The sequence below is a fragment of the Leptopilina boulardi genome, unplaced genomic scaffold (assembly GCF_019393585.1).
Source record: "Leptopilina boulardi isolate dan_hultmark-lab unplaced genomic scaffold, ZJU_Lbou_2.1 LbouV2_112, whole genome shotgun sequence".
Taxonomy (NCBI): Eukaryota; Metazoa; Arthropoda; class Insecta; order Hymenoptera; family Figitidae; genus Leptopilina; species Leptopilina boulardi.
The window spans coordinates 2,530,899-2,553,197 of NW_026137655.1; the positions used below are offsets into that span (position 1 = coordinate 2,530,899).

The 22,299-nt window shown below is 27.5% G+C and overlaps 2 protein-coding genes and 1 non-coding gene across 5 annotated transcripts in view; 1 reads left to right on the forward strand and 2 right to left on the reverse strand.

Annotated features, from left to right (window-relative positions):
* Window positions 1-4: 4 nt before the first annotated feature.
* LOC127278715 (tudor domain-containing protein 3) lies at window positions 5-3,520 on the reverse strand. The gene is made up of 10 exons (XM_051300545.1): window positions 3,131-3,520; window positions 2,942-3,026; window positions 2,673-2,872; window positions 2,440-2,587; window positions 2,133-2,366; window positions 1,939-2,075; window positions 1,632-1,865; window positions 912-1,563; window positions 628-850; window positions 5-554 (listed from the first exon to the last, which is right to left on the reverse strand). The coding sequence occupies exons 1-10, from the start codon at window positions 3,163-3,165 to the stop codon at window positions 418-420; spliced, it is 2,085 nt and encodes a 694-aa protein (XP_051156502.1). The 5' UTR covers window positions 3,166-3,520; the 3' UTR covers window positions 5-417.
* An 85-nt stretch (window positions 3,521-3,605) lies between these two features.
* The window catches only part of LOC127278692 (uncharacterized), a 77,787-nt gene continuing 59,093 nt past the window's right edge, over window positions 3,606-22,299 (forward strand). The window contains exons 1-2 of one of the 3 annotated variants that reach the window (XM_051300517.1): window positions 3,606-3,861; window positions 4,780-5,179. The gene's annotated coding sequence lies outside the window, so the exon portion shown is untranslated. Of the gene's footprint in view, window positions 3,862-4,779; window positions 5,180-5,985; window positions 6,316-22,299 lie in introns of those variants that run through there. The other 2 variants (XM_051300534.1, XM_051300525.1) reach the window with 2 other exon arrangements.
* On the reverse strand, window positions 16,926-17,005 carry Trnal-uag (transfer RNA leucine (anticodon UAG)). Its single transcript has one exon. It is a non-coding gene; the product is annotated as a tRNA-Leu (tRNA).

Consider the following 22,299-nt stretch of genomic DNA (forward strand, 5'->3'; position numbering starts at 1 on the left):
TGCGTTTTTAAATATTACAAAGTTTATTATTACACTAAAACGGTAGATAAGATAGAGAGACAATGCACTTTTTTTTTGTTTTAGTAACAGAGAAAATCTAGTTTAGAATTATTTTAATGTTGTCATATTTTTTTTTTAATAACAAACAACTAATTTCTGACGCTGACTTGAATTTCTTTAAGTTTTCCTAGTAACAAGAGAAATTTCATTTAATTTCTTGTTTTTCCTAGTTGTTTTTAATTTATGTAATGAAAGCTACTATTATAGTCTTCTATAAATTTTCAAGTCAAAAGCGTTTTTGAATGGTCAGTCTTGGTACAATAACGGGCCAGCCACTATGAGTAATTAATTATAAATATACTGCCTTGTACTCTACAATTCTTTCGGATTCCATTAAGAAATATATAATATAACATTCTATGTATTTTGTGGAACTGTTGGAGCACGTTGTGCCGGTGGTTGATAAATCGGTTGTGTGCTACGCTGTTGTCCCCTTCTTCTATATCCTCCTTTGATACCTGCTCCACCTCCACCTCTTCTGAATTCCATTCCAACTTGAAAAATTAATAAATATTTTTAGTTAAATTGTTTAATTAAATATATTCAAGTTCGGATTGATTAATTTACCATTAAAGCGTTCGTTATTTTGTTCCTGTCGCGGTGGTCTATTATCTGGGCGATAATCCTGTCTTTTATTACCCTCTTGTGGTGGTCGTTGATTTGTTCGATTTTTCGCATCTTCCGTGACGGGAAAGCAATCCGTTTGTAATACTTCTTCATAATTATCAAAATCTCGGAAACGAACCACGCAAGTTGTTTTAGATAAATCGGTCACCTCTGCATGGTAATACTGAAATATAATAAAATAGAAATAAATTTAATATTCATGTTTTTTTTAAATACAAACTCACCATATTGTCTTCCCAATATTTAGCAAAACACATGTCTCCTTTCTTCCAAACCCATGGTGCACTTGACGTGCTTTGATTTTGCTGCTCACTATTGACATTGCTGCCATTTTTTTGATTATGTACATTATAATAAGCATAAGTATTATCAGGAGTGTTATTTTTAAGCGTATAATTTCTCGAATTTCTATCATTTTCATTGGACGATGAAAATTCTTTACGATTTGTATCTCGATTATAACGATTTTGAGGTGGATCGAAATGTTTACTCTTTGTATCAACATCGGATTGATATTGATTTCTTGTATTATCCATTTTTCGTTGATCTTGCTGGAATTTATTGTAATTTCCCGATGGTCCACTTTTATAATTTCCTCCCTCAAAACGTGATCCTGCAAATGAATTCCTCGTATCGTTTGACTGATGTTTGTTGTAATTTCCCCTATAATCTCGAGGATTGTTGTCAGTTTGAAAATGATTGTGTGGCTCGGGATTTTTTTGAAATCTTGGTGGTTTATTTTGTGCAATACCACCATTTGAATTGTAGTGAGAAACTTGAGGATTAAATGAATTGCTATTTGACCATTTATTACTTTTTGAATCGTCATAATGTTGTCTTGGTGTGTGTTGATAACCTTTTCCAAATCTTTGACCTCTGAAACGGAAAATTATGAATTTTTGATAGAAAATGAATTATAAATTTATTTTTCAAAAAAATATTACCTTGAACCACGAGTTGAATTATGATGATCATTTCCTCTAGAATCATATTCGACTTTTTCTTTGACAACGAAATCATTTGTATTCTGAGAATAATTCGCTTCGGCGACTTCCGATTGGGCTTGAAGTTTATCTTCGAGGAAATCAAATAAGGAGACTTTTCCACTACTTGGTTTTCCAGTCTCTTCAATTTTCTTTTCGAAACGTTTGCCTTTAGGTTCTCTAGGTTCACGAGTACTAGAAGTAAATTATAAGAAATGACATTATTTAGAAAAATTTCGTTCCTACGCTAAATTTAAATACTACTTACTTGTTTTGTTTATTTTCATTCTTTTGTAAAGATTTTAAAGCTCTGTCCAAATTATTTCTGTTTACCCTCAAGGCAAATTCGGCTTGTTCAATTGAAAAGCCTTGATCGACAATTTTTTGTACTCCATGATCCAATAGCTAGAAAATTCCAAATTGTAACTTTTGTTTTTAATTAACTTTAATAGATAATCTTACCTGCTGATTACCACCACCAAATATTTTTTTATTTCCCTGCTTGGCAGCCTCAGCGATGGCATCTTTACGTTGTGCCTCAAATTCTGTATTTTCTTTTGTGCTCTTTTCTTTATCGGCTAAAGCTTTGAAATTTTTCCCCTGATCTATAACCTTCATAATTTTCTTTCCAAACGGAATCCATGGTGGTGGGCCTCCATCATCCGCGGATCTTACTCTCGAGTGTACTGCTAATTTCTAAAATATTACAATTTATATTAATTTACTCTATATTATTTTAAATCAAAAAAAATAAATTTAAAAATAATACTTTATTTAATTCCCATTTCTCCACAAGGTTTGCTACTTTTCCTTCGTAAACGTATCCCACATTTAAAGGACGCAATAAAATAATACCATGTGTGGTTGATAGATTTTCTGATTTTATTAATAATTTCGTTCCGGGAGGAGTATTAAGACTGAAAATTAAAATTAATTAAGTATTAAATATTCCAATTGGCATATTAGACAAAAATTTTTCAGTAAAATTATAATTATTTGTACCTTAAAGAAGCAATATACTCAATCTCAATAGCTTGAAAATTATTTCGACCATCTGTCAATGACAATTTTAACATACGAGGAGCTGCACGTGATTCTTCATTATTTTTCGGAGCAGCCACATTTCGTAGTTTTTGAATTTGTAAAACTACATTTCCTTGATTAATATCGCCATCACCACTTCCAATTTCTTTTAAATCAAGCTAGAAAATAATAGAGAATAAATAAATTTTTTCTTTCCATAAAATAAAAAAATAAAAAATTACAAATACCTCAGCTGCTCGTTTGATTATTTGCTGAATTTCCACTGTATTGCCATTATTGCTCGCAAGATTGTAACCACGTTCTGATAAATACCTGCATAAAAAAAATATTCAAGCATTGCAAAAAAAAAAAAAATAGTAAATAAAATTTAATACCAATATAATCAATAAATTGGAAATGATCAAATATTTACTTACCATCCATGGTTTTGCAAATTCTGTATTGCTGTCATGACTTTTTACTATGAAAATAATTGTTACTAATTTCTCGTTTAAAGTGTCAATTAAAGGAGCTAATTGTTCTCTATATTAATATTTCCTTTATTTACTATTTATACTAATTTTGGGCATTATTTATTTACTATTTGTCTATAAACAATTGTCAGCTGCTGAGTTGACAGTTAAACAATGTATTGAATATTTTATACATCAAAGATAAGTTTCACGTTTTTGTTTCCTTGTATATTTAACAATCATCAACAATCACAATACTATTAAATACTTAAATGTCACAAAAACAAATATTTTATTCCTATTTTTATTATTAATTTCACTAACCGCACCTATACGCACGAAATTCCTATAGCTCACGGTTTTTAAGCGGCCATATTGGTTCGTATTAGTTCGCAATAAAATATGTGGCGGCGCTGTTGTCAAACTATTCAAACGACTAAAATAGTTTATTTAACTTTTCAGTTGTTCTAATTATTCAATTAATTTATATCAAATAATCACAATTCAAAGTTATTTTCATAAAGTTGAGATATAGTTTAATACATTTAATACATTTTAAAGAAATTTAATACTGAAACTATTCTAGAAAAAAGTGATTATAATGTTCGTGACAATTCCTGTTTTGACTTTTAGGTTACGTGTTTTCGAAAGAAATGAAACGTTTTATTTTAATCTAAATATTTGTTTTAAAAAAGGTATGTACCTAAACAAATATTGTTTCTTAAGTTAAAATTTTGTATCTAGTATAAATAATCTTGATTTGATTGATATAATATTGATTTTTTCTGTAGAAAAAGTACTATTTTGAAATTCTCTTTGACCACTAAAAATTACAATAATTTTGTCAGCAAATATATTAAAAATATTTAAAAATAATTTTCGCAAATATTCCATTCTGGAATTTTCTTTAAATTTATTATGTGACCCGATTGAAAGTTAATGTTTACGTATAATTCATGTGGAAGTAATTCGGGTTGCCTGCCAATAGGCGACATCATTATCCAACGCCAACGTCGTCAAAAATACATAAATAATTTTATATTTTCCCTCTTCGGTAATAAATATTAAATTTGAATAATGTACTATAGTGAATTATATCTATTTTATATAATTTAAGTTTATAAAATTAAAATTTTATCCACATAATAATAATAAATTAAATTAATTGTTTTAAATATTCGAAAAAAGTTTAGAAGGCTTTTGAAAAAAAGGTGTCTACTTAAGTGGAAAATAGAAAACAAATTTTTGGAAAACAATATTTGATTAGAAATTTATTATTTTAGGGAGAGTTTTAGAATATATTTTTGCTCTCTTTCTCTCTCTTTACTATTCTTCATATATTTATATGGGGTGTAGAAAAATAGGGGAATATAAAAGTGGCTTTAAAACCCTCTTTATGATGTTTCAAACTATTAAGAGGATTATATTGAATAACAAAAAGTCTATAATTTTCAGCAAAAAAAGAACACTTTTTTTCTAATTTGAATACAATTCGAGAAATACAAAAAAAAGTGTAAAATATTGTTTAAATAAAGTTATTTAATTTTTTTAAAATATATTAAATTTTTTTGAAAAATAGTTAAAATAATTGCTATATGTTTTGCATTTTTCAGATATATAACAATGGTGGTCTCGTCAAAAATGCAGTTGAATTGAAATTTTACACGAAATTTATTTGAAACCCTTTCAATTGGAATTTTGTTATTTGATATCTTTTCAATTTGTTCGCATTAGATTCTCGCGTGTTTATTGATTTCAAAAAAGAGGCAAAAAAATAATTGTCCGAAACGTTGGAAATAATATTAACAGATTTTTCAATTTTTAAACGTGTATACGCGGTTTCGGGAGTGTCGAATTGTTAAAACCGCGATCGTTTAATAAGTGAAAAAATAAAATTTTTTTCGATATACGAAAGTGTAATTTTTTTTTTTATTCGCTTCAGTGTTTTGAAAAGGCCAATATTGAGAGCAGTATTTCGAGATGGAAAATCAGAAAGAAGATAACTATTTTAAGGTATGGGGATATTAATTTCAAATTGATCTATAATACTGAATTATGTTTTTATGTCTAAAAACAAGGATTAAATTTCCCTTGTGCGGAAAAGGAACAAATAGATTTTAAAAAAATGTCGAATTAAGGAAATATTTTGATCACCGATCTGGAAAATCGTGTCTCGGGAAAAACGTGTTTGTTTCAAAATTATCCATAGCGAACAATGCGAGAGGAAGCGACCGTAATGTTTTTGTATATATACATATATCTTGATGCTCTTTTAACAGAGGATTGACTATAATTTTCAGAAAACAGTTTTGAAAGAAACTAAAGAGGAAAAAGTTTTTTGTGACTAAATTTTGGTTTACAAATTAAATGTTGCAATTTAAAATAAGATTTCTTTTCTCAATTAAAATAAGATTTTCTTTTCCAGTGAGAAATTAAATTAAATTTAATGGAAAAAGTTCAATAAAATTTCTATTAATAGAAAATAAATGTTGTTGTTCAACTAGGTGTCAAAATTTGTGCATAACGACTTGCCATAACGATCGAGGAGTCTACTTCATTCATTCAAGTTCTAAATCCACCCTGTAGCCAGCAATAATTCAACCCCCATTGTAATAGTTCTCTCTGTCGGTCCCGACAGGCTTGCATCCTTAAATGTATATATAGGGGGTGTATAGGCTGTACACATAGGGTAGCCAGGGTAGGGCCTAGCAGCGCCATAACATTCGCTGTGTGTGTGTTAAGGGGGTGAAGGGCGAGAGGGTGAGAGCGAGGGAGATTACTTCCAACGATCCAACCCCAGTATCGTCGCAACGCGCGCGTCTTTCGGACCTATATGTGTGTTTCAATTCACCCTCATCGTGCTACTATAGAGCTTTTGTCGTCACAAGTTTAGTTGCGCTCTTTAAAAAAAAAAGAAAATATTTTGGCGAATTTTTTCAAATTTCTCCCCTCTATTTTTCTTATTCGATTTTCTCGCTCAAATTGGAAAGACAATTTTTTCCTTTTTTTCTATCGTAAAAGCACGTGGTTGATATATTTTCAAGACCGGCTTTTTTTTTATGTACATCGTACACGTTGTTCTCGCAATTTGGATGTATTAGTGAACTTAGTAAAGGGAGGGATGCTGCTGGAATTCATGTGAGCCACAGGTAATCAATTTTTCATCCCTTTGAATTTTTTAATTTTCTTCGATCTTTCTCTTTCGTTGCCTGAATGTGGTTGATAAAATTTATTTATTATTAATTTCCATTATATTATACATATATAATATACCATTATTATTATATTAAATTTAATAGATCCATTGCAAATTATATTATTTATTGTAATTCCATTACAAATCGATTTGAAGCTAATTGCTATAATATATGAATTTATTCAAGCTACAATTTAGATATAAAAATTTATAAAAACTGAAAAATTTTTCTCTGAAATTAAAAAATCATTTAATTTGTTTAAAATTTGTTCTGCTTGTTGAAAAATGTTTCTACAGAGAATTTTCAATTTTGTTTTTTATAAAATCCTTATAAAACTATGAACACTGTATTAATGAAAAATATTTTATATAACAAAAAGCAAATATTGTATGACAAAAAGAAAATTCGAGTTTTTATTAAAAAAATGAAATAATTATTTAGAAATTCAATTATAGAGAAAAATTCAAGTGGACTCACACATTTTTAACAATTAAAATGCAATTTGTTTTACATTCATCATCATCATATATATATAGAGAGAGAATAGTAATACCCTTCAACTTTATTCCTTTTTTTAAACACGAAAATTGTGGCAGAAACGTATCGTGAAAAATATCGTCATCTCTTTGATTTCGCAACTCCAAAGTGATGGTTTAATTGCAATTTTGTTGAAATTAAATCCTATATCGATTTAAAATCTCATTTTAATTCTCAATAAATTTCATAGTAAAAATTACTATATTAAAAAATGAAAGTTGTAAATAGTAATATTAAAATTATAAAAAATTACATTATAAAAAAATTTTAATTAATTTTGAAAAAAATTATTTTTTCTCTTCTTTTTTAATTATGAAAAAATTTATAAAATGTGTCGATAAAGCTAATTAATTAACTTTTTATCAATTAATTTTATCACTACATAATCTAATTAACGAAGTTCTTAACAGTTTTTCCTTAATAACTAGGAATGCTTTTAATTTTATTGATTAAATTTTATAATTATATAATTTTTTTTTTCATTTTTTGTGCAACATATATTTTACATTATATATTACATAGAATATATATTTTAATTAATTAAATGTAAATATTATTTTAAAGAGGACTCTATCGTTTGCTATCTTGAAGTCACAATCAGGGTATAATTGGGGATTCTCCTTTTTTCATATAATTTTTTTTTTTTTTGTGAGAGATTAAAATTTAATTAAATTGCACATGGTGGCAGTGTTGACTAGATTTTTCTCAACCCTCGCGCTTTCATTCGACAAGTGAAAAATGCAATTTACAATCACTCTCCTTTTTTTTGTTTAATATTTTAAAAGTTGGCTTCATTTTATTACAAATCTATATTGACAAAATCCGTCACTCTTGATTTTGCATGGATGAATTTAATGTTTTATGATTTTATAAAAATTGAATGTAAATTTTAATCTCATCATATATTATACGTATATTTTTTATGTTTTCATTGACAATTGAAATAATAAAAAAATTATTTATGCCGAGCAATTAAAATATATAATTTTTTTTAGTATAAAAATATGTTTATATTGTAATTTATGTATTAAATAAATATTGCACTTAAATGATTGATAAAATTTCGAGAATATAGGGTTTTAAATAAAAAGTGATATATTTTCAAATAAAGAGATTAAAAAATAGAAATAAACTTAAATTTTATTTTTTGTTTTTTTTATAATAAATTCTATTTTTTACGTTACTTTTTTATATAATAAAGTGACTCTTCTTTTGCAAAAGAAACTTAATCCGTCCACAAGAATGCAACTTCATCTCTTATACGACGTTGCGGACTTTTATAGTGTTCATTTTTTGTGCTGTAAGAACATGACACAAGCTTTGCAGATGAAGATTTTATTGCAAACGTAAATACGATCTTGTGGGGGGGCGAGTTTTCTTTTTTTCAACTAAAAAAAAAAATTATTTTTTTTTACTTTCTTACGTAGTGAAAAAATTAATAATTATATTGCACGTGTGCAGGCAAACCAAACCCCTCTCGTTTTAGATCGATATTCCTTTCTTTATATATTTATCTCTTAATGCCATTTTAATGACGTTTAATCTCCCTAAAAGGTATTTTAATATCAAGTTTTTTTTTCACCCCGGAATTTTGTGGTAAAGGAAAAATATTAATATCCCGGTATACTTTTTATGCAGTTAAAAATTGTTTTAAACTAAATGAAAAAATTAATTTTATTACAAAAATAATATAATAATAATAATGGTATATTATGTATTTAAAATTACAAAAAAAATAATAATAGAAAATAATTTGTAATTTAATGAATATATTTAATTATTCATTGAATTTGGAGAATTTGAAATATGCAAAAGCAAACTTGAAATTCTAGGAGAGAAACTGAGAGTGGTCTGATTTGGGATAACTTTCCTTAGAAGTAGGTTTCAATGGTTGTTAGTTGGCGTTTCAGAATTCCTCTTGTGGCTTAACAACTTAGGCTAGATTGTTAAGCCACATTATCCGGTGCTGGGGGTATCAACCCAGAAACATTTAGATGCCAATTAAGAAAATATTGTTGATAATACAATAAATTCATTAAAATTATTGTTTTAAATTTATATAAAAATTTTCATTATAAAAAATAATATTTCTCCAGATAAGTAAAAAAAATATATTTTTTTTTAAAAGTGATTTCTCATCTTTTAATCTCAAGAGCTAATAAATTTAGTTACAAGAATTTTAATATGAATGAATGTAAGGACAGAGTTTGTTTGCTAATTTTGAGCGCAGAAAGGGAAATGTTCTTCCAGCATGAGGAAAAAAAATTGCATTCGTGAAAGAAACTGCTTTCAGTGTCTTATTTCATTTTATTATGTTGAGGAATAAAGTTTTTCCGTCTCACAATCAGTCGCTTTATTCGGAAAGTTCTTTTGAGAAAAAAAAGGACAAGTTCTAAAAAGTGAAGTTTACTTATACAAAGTTTTAACGAAAAGATAGCTTTTTTTCTCCATTTGGAAACAGAAGGTTAAAAAGCGTTTCAGATTCAGTGATAAAAAAAAAAAAATACACATATAAGCAGAAAAAATGTTCCATATAATATCTGATATACACATATTTGCAGTTTTAGATATAGTTTATAAAGCCCCGTAAAAAGTTTATTATGCCCTCGGTTCTTTATGTTCTTTTATCACATCTTTTTTTTTATATTTAACTGTTCTTTATCAGACAAATTCACATTATTTGAATACGATAATAATGAGTTTATAATCTCTTGAGTTTTGTTTTTTAATTTTATTTTTAAGGCATTAAAATTATATTGTAAAATAAAATTATAAAGTTGACAAACGATACGAAATATTTTCTCTTTAAGCTTTTGCGCGCAGGTGAATAATAATTATCTCAGGAATTTTAAGAAGTTTACTCCCCTAAACTCGAATATAACTTTGTAATTACTTCAATCCACTTCAAAGTGAAAAGTTACTGAAAACACCTCATTATTTAAAATAAATATTTATTTGCCTTTGAAATTGTATTTGAATTTCGTTAAAACGAAACTTTTTCTAAAAAACGGTAAATTGTAAAATAATTAATTATAGTAAATTAACTATATGGAAAAGCAATGTTTAAAATGAAATTATTTTTTTTAAACAACAAAATAAATAATACAAAATATAATAATGCAATAGTAATATATATAACATATTTTAATACATAAAAATTCATATTTTTTTTCTTTCTGTAGAATATAATTTTTTTTTTATTATTTTAGTATATGCTGTATAAATTTGAATTTTTTTTTCTTTTTTTTTTGAATAAATTTGAAATCGCTTTGTGTGCTTAGAGAGTAGAAATTGTAGTATATTCCTGAGTAAATAATATGAGAACTAACGCAGTTGCGAATTGTTGCTCAGCTATAACTGTTTTATCACAGCAGACCAACATTAAGTTTAGAACAAAGCCACATCCATTCATCTCTTATCACTTTTGTTTTTTTCGTGGTTACATTTTGTGACAAAGATTTAATTTCATTTTTACTAATTTCTTTGAAAATTTAAGGGAAAATTAAAATACATATTTTGTTTATTGTCTAAGCTCATTATTTGCTATCATTGAATATTATTATTATTTATTGAAAATTATTATTTTTTTTAAATATTACATATATATTGTTTATATTTAAAAAATGTTTCTATATAAAAATATTATATACCAATTTTATTAGTAACGACATAGTCGGAAAATGATTCTTTTCACGCGGCATATATGTATATATAAATCGATTTTCATTCAATTTCCTATACTTTTGCAGAAAAGGACAGACGAGATGGATAGTAAATCGTTGCCAATTTACTCGAAATTTTGAACTTTCTCTCTATATAATAGAATAAAATAGAATAAAATGCATGAAATGAAATTCCAGAATCAAAAATAATAAAGTATGCACGTACCAAAAATATTCAATTACATTAAAATTACATAAATCTAGTTTAAAATATGTTTTTGTAACAAATAACTAAAAGTTTAATATATACAAATTTATTTAATTTTATACAATTAAAAAGAATATAAACGAGAAACATTTTACAAATATTCTTCAGTAGAAAAAAAAAATGTATTTTATGTTACAAAAAAAAAAAAATTCATTTTATGCATTGCTTTTTTTTGTTTGAGAAAAAAAAATTGTATACATATGCGGTTTTTAGAGATATTTTTTCAGAGCCGACAGCAGATAAAAATTGATACTTTTGGAAAAAGTATACGAATGAAAATGCACTTTCATATGCGCTTTTTTTTTGTTTATGGGGTAGAAAATAACAGTAGGATTTTGTGTATATATTTGGAAATATCCGAATTGAAGGAATTTCAGTAATGTTATACCATAGTTTTCCTAAATTATTTTAAATAACCTCAGGCTATGTAGTCGAATAAATGCATGTTCAGATTTAAATATATTATTATTATTATTATTATTATGCTTCTTGAAAATATATATTTTAGAATTTCGAAACTTTGAGAAATAATTTTATTAAAATTTAAAATAGACATTTTGGCTGAATATTTTGTTTTATAATTTTTAGTTATTAATAAAAAAAAAAGAAACTGAAAAAGAAAAACTAGAAAAAATTGTTAATCGTTTTAAATCAAATATATATAAACGATTTATCTCATTTTCAAGTAGAGTATATTGTCGGAACAAACCGCACCTGATAAGTATTGATTTCAATAATTACACGTTGAAGCATGTGAGTTTTAAGTTGAAATTCAATAACAAAATTTTTACCTCTGTAAAAATAAATTAAATTAATTTTTTTTTGAAACTTTTTAGCAATCCGTTAAATGAGTAGAAAAAAATGGATTTAAATTAAAAAGTTTATACTCTCTAAATATGAATCAGTGAAAAAGTCACTGGTCTCAAATCAGTCGCTAAATTCTAGCTATTTGAATCAGTGATTTTCACTGACAGTTAGTGAAATTTCACTGGAGAATCAATTACTTTCACTGAAAATCAGTGAAATGTTACTGATTCAAATAGCTAGAATTTAGCGACTGATTTGAGAACAGTGACTTTTTCACTGCTTCAAATTTAGAGAGTAATATGTAAAAAAAATTAAGTTTTAGATGAAATTATTTGGCTTTATTTGACATACATAGTCTGAATAAGTTTATATAATAATTATGTAAATATTCAATGATGCCTTGAAGAAAATTTGGAATTCAAAACTCATGAGATAAATATATATAGTAGTAGTAGCTCGAAAGCTGTATTATATGAAAAGTTAAATGAGCCGCGTTAATTTAAACCAATTTTGTATTCTTGAAGGAAAATTCTTATACAACAGAAAAAAAAGCAATTAACCTTTACAAAATGAGGAATATTTCAAGCTTGAATTGATGAGATTCACTATATATTCACTTCTACAACGACTTGCATAAAGCGCTTTTGGCTTGAAACGTTGTTACCAAGCTACATTATAGATTAATGTGTTAAGTGTTGGATATTCAAATATAAGCGCAAGGGTTTACACCAAAATACTTGTACCTCAAACCTGTAAGCTCACCTGCACGTTACATGTTTAATAAGATTAAATCCTATCCCTTCAGGACAGTCCTTACCACATTAAATATCATCACGGCATGAAATGTCTCATTCAAATATATATATACAGTGTCAAAAAATTAATTTTAGAACAAATAGAAAATTAGTGTTCAAAAAAACATATTTTTTATTTATTATTATACAAAAAAATAATAATATAAATAATAAAATAAATAAAACGAAGAAAGGGATATATATTTGAAATTGAAATACTATTATTACATGAGTGGATAATTATGAAAAATTGTAACTACAGCAAAGTGTATACAAATTCTAAAGAACTACTTTTTCATTTTATGAGTTTAAAAGAAAATTTTTTTTAACTTGGTAGTGATTTGACTTCAAAGGTATACAGAGTTTTCTTGTTAATATGAAAACTCTAGAAAACCCGACAGAGCGATAAATTATCCTCTAAGTATGACCATTTTAAGGAATAAAATACAAAACATGAACCTACTTGTTAAAATTAATTCCAAACTAACGATCTTTAACTTTTTTTTTAATTCATTATCAAAAGATTAAGAAAAGATTAATTTCGAAATCGCGCGAGTAAATAAATTATTACAATAAATTATTATAAAATAATTTTGAAATATTCGACATATTTAAGTAATTAAAATTATGAATTTATAAATATAATTTAAATTTTACAATTAATTTTTTTTGATTTATTTTCTATTTTTGACACTGTATACGTATTCATATGTTGACAAATTATTATATTCATGTTGGAAAAATTTACATGTATAGTCAATGTTTTTTTTTTTTGCCGGAAAATCTTCATTAAGAGGTGCGCATTGACAGAAAAATTTCCAAGTCAAATTACAAAAAAAAAAAAACGCATTTCGTGAAAACAAATGCGAATAAATTTTTATTTTCCTTTCGTCGATAACTATTATATATATATACAGTAGCACTACTATAGGTCAGTAGAATTGGCAACCATTCAAAATGTGGTTTGGTAACATTGACCCTACGACCTTACCACTCTGGCACTCGATTGCAATTTCCTAAAATCTCCGGCCTCAAGGTCACAAATTTCAATTGACTGTATCCAATTTAGGGGTAGTTTATCGGTTTCCTCTCTTCCAAGTTTCTATTAGTGAGGATTTTTGAAAAGAAAAACAAAATAGAAGGCAAAAAAAATATTAAGTTAATGAAAAAATAATAATTTGTCAGAGAAGACAATGGAGGAGAAAAAAGAAAATATCGAGGAAAAAAGATACAATGGTTTCGTGCCAGCTGTCGATTCTTATGGTGAAAGAGAGCAGCATCTCTAAAAAGGGGGAGGGGGCAGGTTTTAATATATTTATTTCGCATTAGAGTTGGGCCAGGAACATTTTTCCTATAGAGCCTCGGGCCCGGAAGCACAATTGGCGTCACGCTCCAAGGAACATTAAATCACACGAATTCTGCGATCATTTCTCAAAGAGAAAAAAGAGAGAGAGAGAGATTCACATAATAGTACGCGGAGTCGTTCAACGTTTATTGGAATTTTCGTGGAATTGACACAAACGAGAATATCACTTTTATATATACCTATATATATATAAACCTCAAACGAGAAAATATACCAATAGCGATCCTTTTCATTCAATCAATTGCTCCATTCTATCTCTAATGATTTGTGTCATCTTGTTGACCATTTTTTTTCACAACAATACCTCCCTTTGTGTTTTTTTGTATATAATTCCAAAACATTTTCGAACACGCGGAAAAGTGGAATGAACACAGATTTTTGTTTTCTTTAGTAAACATATAATAATAATAATGTTTTATTATAATCTCCCGTGAAAACGATTTTTATTTTTCAGTAAAATCAAATTCAGAAAATTCAATAAATCTTTTGCTAGGAGTGCAGTTTACCTGACAGGGGGGCATATTCTTTTGATTTGTGATTTTCTTCAATTCTGGCTGAATCAACAAAATATTTATATGGTTCAAATATTTTAGAGGAATTAAATTTTTGTATTTAATCTAAATAATTTTTCTAGAAACATAAATAATTTACATAATGTAATTAACACAATTTTTAAAATATTTTTTTCAAAAAAAAATTAACAAAAGAAAAATTAAACTTTGTTTTTCCTTTTTTTTAACAAAAGATAATATGTTTTCGTGTCACGTGAAAACAACAACGTAAGTGGAAATTTTTACGCATAATTGCATTACATTTTTATCCACTGGACACGAAGGATACAAAAGATTCATAATCCTCTTTTATTCTTCTCTTGAATTAAAGATAAAGTTTCTAAAATAATAACGAAAATTTTTTAATAAAAAAAAAGTTATTTACTAAAAAGTAAAATTTTTATTAAGCAAAGAATTATTAAATTCTTAATTGGCTAAAGGAACAGAAATCGAGCTTCATTTTTCACATGGAAAACAAGATTTACCGGGAACAGAGAATCGTTTCACTGTAGTAGCAAAAGTTTTACTTGTTTCAGTTAATTTTTTTCCGTGCAGTTTTAAAGAAAAAATTTTTATTTTCCTTGATGTAACAGTTTTGATTTTTTATTGGAAAGATATTTTAAAATAAAATTCACTTTGCATATAGGTGTGCGGTGAATAACAGTCTTTTTTCTCGTTAACTATACCATATATACCGCGGCACCACTAACACCGCAACGTCTGCTTGATTCACAAAAAAAAAAAGTTCATTGTCGTGCAATCAACAACACGCACTGGTCTCTCGTGCCAAGAGAACCAACTACCATCTTTTTTTTTCTTTTTTTCTCCTTCAGGGAACGCACCCTATTTTTTTTCGCTCGATCGTCCTGTGATTTGCTTTGTTTTATCCGGCACCACCCTTTCGACTTGTTCCTCTCGACAAATCTCTCGCTTTTCATTATATGCGCTCCTCGCATTCAAGTATTGCTAAATCTACTAATATGCAGTGTGGGGTAAAAATGTGAATTTAACTCCACTTATAAGAAATTTTCTTAAGAGATTTGCGCCTACACTTCAGTTGCATTTTTCGTGACTTTAAAAAAAAGGGGTGACAAAATATTGTAAACAGTTTTTTTTTTGTTTCATAAAAAAACGTTTATTTTTCTAATGGGGAAAAAAATACGATTTGAATATTTTATTCGAATATCTACCGAATATTTTTTGTGAAATATTCCATGAATATTATTGTGTAATATTTCGTAAATATTTCGAGAATGTTCTTGTGAAATATTTGTAAAATATTATTGTGGAATATTACGATAATATTCTTTTAGAATAACGTATGGGAATATTTATATATATTTTTGTAAAATCATTTCTATAGAATATTATATATATATAGGGATGTAATAAAAACCGAGAGAAAGTGAAGAGATATTGAAGAAATATATACCAGCTGCACATAAAAGTCTGTAATATTTTTTCAATATTCTATATATACAAAACAAATTTCTGCAATATTCTGCAAGAATATTTATTTAATATTTTATAAGAATATTCCTACAACATTTTTTATTATTCCTCAATATTCCAAAAGAATATTCTAGTGGAATATCTTTTCATTATTTCAATGTAATATTCTTTCGTTATTCAAATAGAATATTCCCTCAGTTCTTCAATGGAACATTAAATATTCCAATGCGAATATTTCTATTCTCATCTTGAATATTCCAATAAATATTATATAATCTAAGATACACTTTAGTACTGTCTGAGTCAATATAATATGTAACTAATGGACAAATTATGTAATCAATCAATATTTGAGTTAAATGAATATAGACTTGCAGTAATAATGAAATCGATAAATTTTATTTAACGGGAGTATATATTTGTTTAATTTGAGCTTATATTGGAATATTCTTGCTAGGGAAAATGAAATATTATATCCGCACCGATATCAGAATGTGTTTAATTTTAATTCAATTAAAATTATCGAAAATATTCAAGAAAAAATTTGTTTTATAAATTTTTTAGTTATTAATTACGGGTATATATATAGAAAGAGAATATGGGATTGTGAATTTTTGATTATCATCTTTATAGAGGAAAATGTACAATGTATAAGCTTTATGGTTTAATTAAGTGTATAATAAAAAAAAAAAGTCGACGCTACTGATTCAATAAACCTGTCCTGCTGCAATTTAATCAATACGTTGTTAATACGGACAGGTACAATTACAAAACCATTATTCTTTGAAGAACAATTATTATTCGCGCTGTTTTAATATACGCTTCGTCAATTTTATATTTTATATATAGGGTCCAAACGATGGATAAATTAAATTTAATTCCTTTTTTTTTATATTTGAAAAAAAAAATTATTTAGTTAGACAAAAGTTCTACTTTTAATACATGAAAAATGTTTTTATTGTAATATAAAATTATCTATTTTTTTCTTAATGTATAATATACGTGAGAAATTATTATGTCCGTATGTTGCATTATTTTCAAAATATAAATAAAAAAAAATATTTTACAATTATTTGTTATTAGATTAAATAAAATAATTGATTTTGAGAAGAAAAAAAATAAATTTGACAGCGGTGGGATTCGAACCCACGCCCTTTCGGACTGGTGCCTAAAACCAGCGCCTTAGACCGCTCGGCCACGCTGCCTCAAAATCGAGGAGTCTTGTTGGATATCTCGACGAGTACACATCGCCTCTGCCTCTCTATTAGAGATATGAGCTTTTTGTAGTATATCCAGCCTGAAAATCTTCTTGAGTATATTTATTAGTGTTCTAAAGTTTTCGTATTTAGTGTATAATTACAATGATTGATACTTTCTAGAATTAGTGACTATTTATTTGTGTTTTAACTAAGGACGATTTTTCGCGTGGTTGAACACAATGAATAATATGTTGAATGAAGGGACTGTTCCCTCAGCTGCTGACAGATCGGAAAGGAACCGACTAAGAAAAACGATAAGAGATCTAGATGGATGGTCAAATTCTCTTGATTTAGAAAACCTAATTGGTTTAAATAAAAGACTATCTCCAGCACCGAATACAGGTATGATCAGGAAAAACAAAATGGCTACGGTATCGAATAATGATGCAAATATTACGCAGACAAGGACAGACGATGACAGATTCATCCGCCCCTCTAAAGTTTCCAAAAGGAAACGCATAACTGTAGATAAAGTAGATTACTCTTCTGACAATAGCTACAACGCCCTCTCCGACCAGATGGAAACCAACGACGAAGATTTGTTACCGTCAGATTCAAGTAAACAAAAGTCTAATGAAAATAAGACCAAACCACCACCAATTCACATAAAAGAAGATGATATTAAAAAAATAATATCAATCATCACTAGTGCTAATATCAACAAAAATGATTATGTAATAAAGCAATCAAAATACAAAACTATAACTGTTTTATGTAAAACGTATGATAGTTACAAATTAGCGCTGGAACAATTCAAAGCAAAAGAAACACCATTCTTTTCATATACTCCTAGGCATTTAAAAACCAAAACTATCGTCCTCAAAGGGGTAAGAGGTGACTTCACAGAAGCCGACGTTCAAGAGGAAATTATAAGTGCAAATATACCTGAAATCAGTGTGTTGAAAGTATCAAAATTAATGTTTGACAAAAATGATAGTAACAAATACCATTTTATAGTGCACCTTTCAAGTGATAGCAATATTAAAAACCTATATGGTTTTAAAGTGATTCTACATCAAAAGGTAAGATGGGAAAAATTAAGAAGGAAACCAATTTTCCAGTGTAAAAAGTGCCAGCGTATTGGTCACTCTAGTGCTAACTGTTATTTACAATTCAGATGTGTTAAGTGTTCAGAAAGTCACAAACCTGGTGAATGCCTGCTAGGAAAAAATTCACCTAGAGAAAACCTAAAATGTGCGAATTGCAATAGTAGTGGACATCCTGCGTCTTTCAGAGGCTGTCCTTTCATTAAAGAAGCGACTAACCTAAAAAAATCATATTCACAGACAATCAAAAAGATGTCAACACCCAGGTTAGTTGTTAACCAAAATTATGTACAACAAAATGTTTCTTTTGCAAACAAGGTTAAAAATATTCCACAACAAGGAAACAATATCTACAATTCTATGCAAGCAATTCATCATCAAGAAGAAAATTCAGTTAATCTAGATTCAATATTAACAAACTTTAAGAATTCACTAATGGAAATGATAACATTACAATTCTCTGAACTCTCAGCAAAAATAGATAAAAATACTGACGGTATAAAATACCTCTTTTCAGTTTTATAAATAATGGATCCATCACAAACAATAAATATAAATAATAGTTCTATCCAAACAAAAAGTTCTCTACATATATGTGCTATAAATGTTAATTCTTTAATAAATGTTAAAAGAAGAATAGATTTACAAAAATTTATAACTGATAATAATATAGATATAGCTCTAATTTCAGAAACTAAATTAAATCCAAAATGCAAACCCAGATTCGATAATTATAATTTATTTAGAACGGATAGACCAAATTCCATGTGCGGTGGAGGGACAGCAATATTAACCCACAAACTTTTAAATGTTTCACAATTAACTTTCCCCAATTCTTATGAAAATAAATGTGTTGAGTTTACAGTGATCAGGGTAAATCTAAATAGTAACTATAAATTATTAATTTTCAGTATTTATGCAAATCAGAACGATACAACTTTTCTGGAAGAATTTCATAAAATATTTAAACAATTTAATTTGGAAAATCCAAATGTGTTTTACATAATAGTAGGTGATCTAAATGCAAGGCATATTGAGTGGAATGATATATCTTCAAATTTACGTGGCAGACAACTAATACACTGGATAGAAAAAAATCAATTTATTTTTAAAGCGACCTTATTAAATCCTCTGAATCCAACATTTCCAAGTGCAGGATCCTATTTAGACCATGGTATTGTTGACTCAAGAATATTTATCCCCGATTTATCAAGTGGGAAAATCAAAACCCATCCTTATGACAGCGATCACGATGCACTAATCTTCACATTAGATTTGCACCCTAATATAAATGGACTTTTAGCACCAGTAACACTTGAAGCAACACATAACTACAAGAAATCAAATTGGGAAAAATTTGAAAAATATCTCGAAGAAAATCAAGATGTAATTAAATGGCCAAGTGATAGAAACCTTTCAATCCAAGAAATTGATAATAGCATATGTGAATTTGAAGAATTTATTAAAAAAGCAATAAATAAAATAATTCCAAAAAATACACCAAATATTAATAATTACTACAATAAATATATCTCTAATAAAATTAAAAAACTTCATAGAATAAAATCTACCCTAATAAGTAAATTATTCAAAGTAAGACAGCAAAGTGATAACAATTTTAACAGACAATTAATATTAATCCTTAAAGATAAAATAAAATATTATAATATGCAACTCAAATATGAATATAAAAAAACTGTAACTGCATATTGGGATGCAATCCATAGAAGTATAGACTATAAAGACTCCAGAAACTTTTTCCCAACGGTTAATAAACTATTAAGAAATAAAGACTTCCCAGAAATAGGAGATTTAAAAATTAAAACAAATAACCCAATATTAACCACAATTAATAATTTAGAAGACATCAACACTTCAGAAGATAACATTCAATTCATTAGCAATTTGAAGGATAAATTAAACGTTATTGGCAGGCACTTTGAAAATATAAATTCTCCAAGATACACAAATATCGGAACGCAAACGCACACATTAGCAACATTAGTCTCAGAAGATATCAAAATGACCATACAACAAAACAGAGATAATAATATTACTCTGGTAAATTTCAATAAGAACAATCCAGCTCATCAACCAATTCTAGAAGGTGCAGACCACAATCCTTTCCATACAAAATACGAATTACATTCAATATTAAAATCTTGTAAAAATAAAACCTCTAGCGGATTTGATACTATACCAATGATAATATTAAAACATCTGACAGATAAATTAGTAAATGATTTAATAATCATCTTCAACAACGCAATAAATCATACATATTATCCAGTAAGATGGAAGGAAGCAAAAGTGATCCCCATTAGAAAAAAAGATAAAGACCAGTCTGACTATACAAGTTACAGGCCTATCAGTCTGACAAATAATCTAAGCAAACTTTTTGAAAAAATAATTAAAATAGATCTTATCTTTCATATAAATAAAAACAAAATAATACCCGATAATCAATTTGGTTTTAGAGCCAGACACTCCTCAACGCATGCGATTCACAAATTTTCTTCAGATTTAAATAAGTACCTCTTGGATGGAAAAATGATAGGAGCAGTTTTAATCGACTTGGAAAAAGCCTTTGACTCTGTATGGTTAAATGGGCTAACATACAAAATGTCAAAATTAAACTTTCCCATTCATCTTACACATCTTATCACTGATATGATTCATGGTAAATCCTTTAAAACTACAATGAACAATACCTTTTCTGATCACACATTTCAAATACAAGAAGGCCTTCAACAAGGTACGGTAACATCTCCAGTTCTCTTCAATGTATATAATGCTGAGGTCATTAACAAATATGATGTTAACAACAACAACTACAAACATTCAATAGCTTTTGCAGACGATCTAATTTATTATGTTGCTGGCAAATTGGAGTATATAATTAATGAACTTAATGACCTAGTAAACAAAGTCAATACTTATTATTTGGAATGGAATCTCAAAATAAATCCTTCCAAATGTGAAGCAATCCTTTTCCGCAAAACCGTTAATGAAATTCCTTTTAAAACTGTCCAGAAACTAAAAAGCTTTGAAATAAAAATACAAAATTTAAATGCCAATAATACTATAGATGAACAGATTATACCGAACAAAAAAGTAGTCAAATATCTTGGAGTCCATTTCGATTACTTACTCAGAATGAATCACCATCATCAAATACAATTCGAGAAATCAAAAAAATCCATACGATCTAACTCAAGGATATTTTATAATAAAACACTCGAAGATCGTGCCAAGATTATTTGTTATTTACTTCTGGTAAGACCAATAATGACATATGCTGCCCCCGTATTATGGAATACTGGACCATCTGTAATAGAAAAATTCAGAAAATTAGAAAGATCGTGCATCAAGACATGTTTAAAAACTTATAGAACAGCTTCCTCAAACTACAAAAGGCGCATTAACAACAAAATAATATATAATATGTCAAAAATACCGAGATTTGACATATTCACTATCAACCTGACTAGAAACTACTTCAGTAAAGTTTATACAATAGGAAACTCATTGCTAAATAATCTAAAGTGCGACAACAATATAATCATAACAAGAATGCTCAAGACGGGATACATTCCACCAGAGATTTTCTGCTATGTAGACAAAATTGGATATATTCAAAACGAAAACAACGTTCCAGTAATTTACCACGCCCAGCGACACAAAGCAAAAAAGGCTATCTTCACGGATATAGATAAATACAAAGAAGAAAATTTAACCTATTCGATAGCTTTATCTGATTTGGATTTTATATCTACAGAGAGATTAAATAAAGATTTTTGGTGGCTGAACGAGGACGCGATACATTTGGATGAAATAAGAAGGAGATCAAGAAGACGAATCACCACATAACAACAATTTACCTCTTGGTTAAATTTCTTAATTTCAAAACTCAAATTAATAGAGACAATATATTCCTACATATAATTTCTTTAAATAACGGTATTAGCAATTATTTAACTTATCCTTTCTCGAATATTACAATGTAATATTCTTGTCGTTCTTCTTTTTTGTCTCTTTTCTTTTATTTATTATTTCTTTTTTCTTTAGTTTTAGGTCTTTATTATTATTTGATACTTGTCTTAGGGTTTTTGTATTCGAATAATTTTTGCCTAATTCCTACTTATACTGAAATATGTTCACGCATTTATTATATTAATATTGTCTACGAAATCC

Excerpts from the sequence above, each read along its gene's own strand:
- LOC127278715 (XM_051300545.1), bottom strand. The coding sequence starts at position 3,165 with ATGACAGCAATACAGAATTTGCAAAACCATGGATG. Across the intron at positions 1,564-1,631 it reads AATTCAACTCGTGGTTCAAG|AGGTCAAAGATTTGGAAAAG; the intron begins GTAATATTTTTT and ends TTTCCGTTTCAG. Across the intron at positions 851-911 it reads AATATTGGGAAGACAATATG|TATTACCATGCAGAGGTGAC; the intron begins GTGAGTTTGTAT and ends ATTATATTTCAG.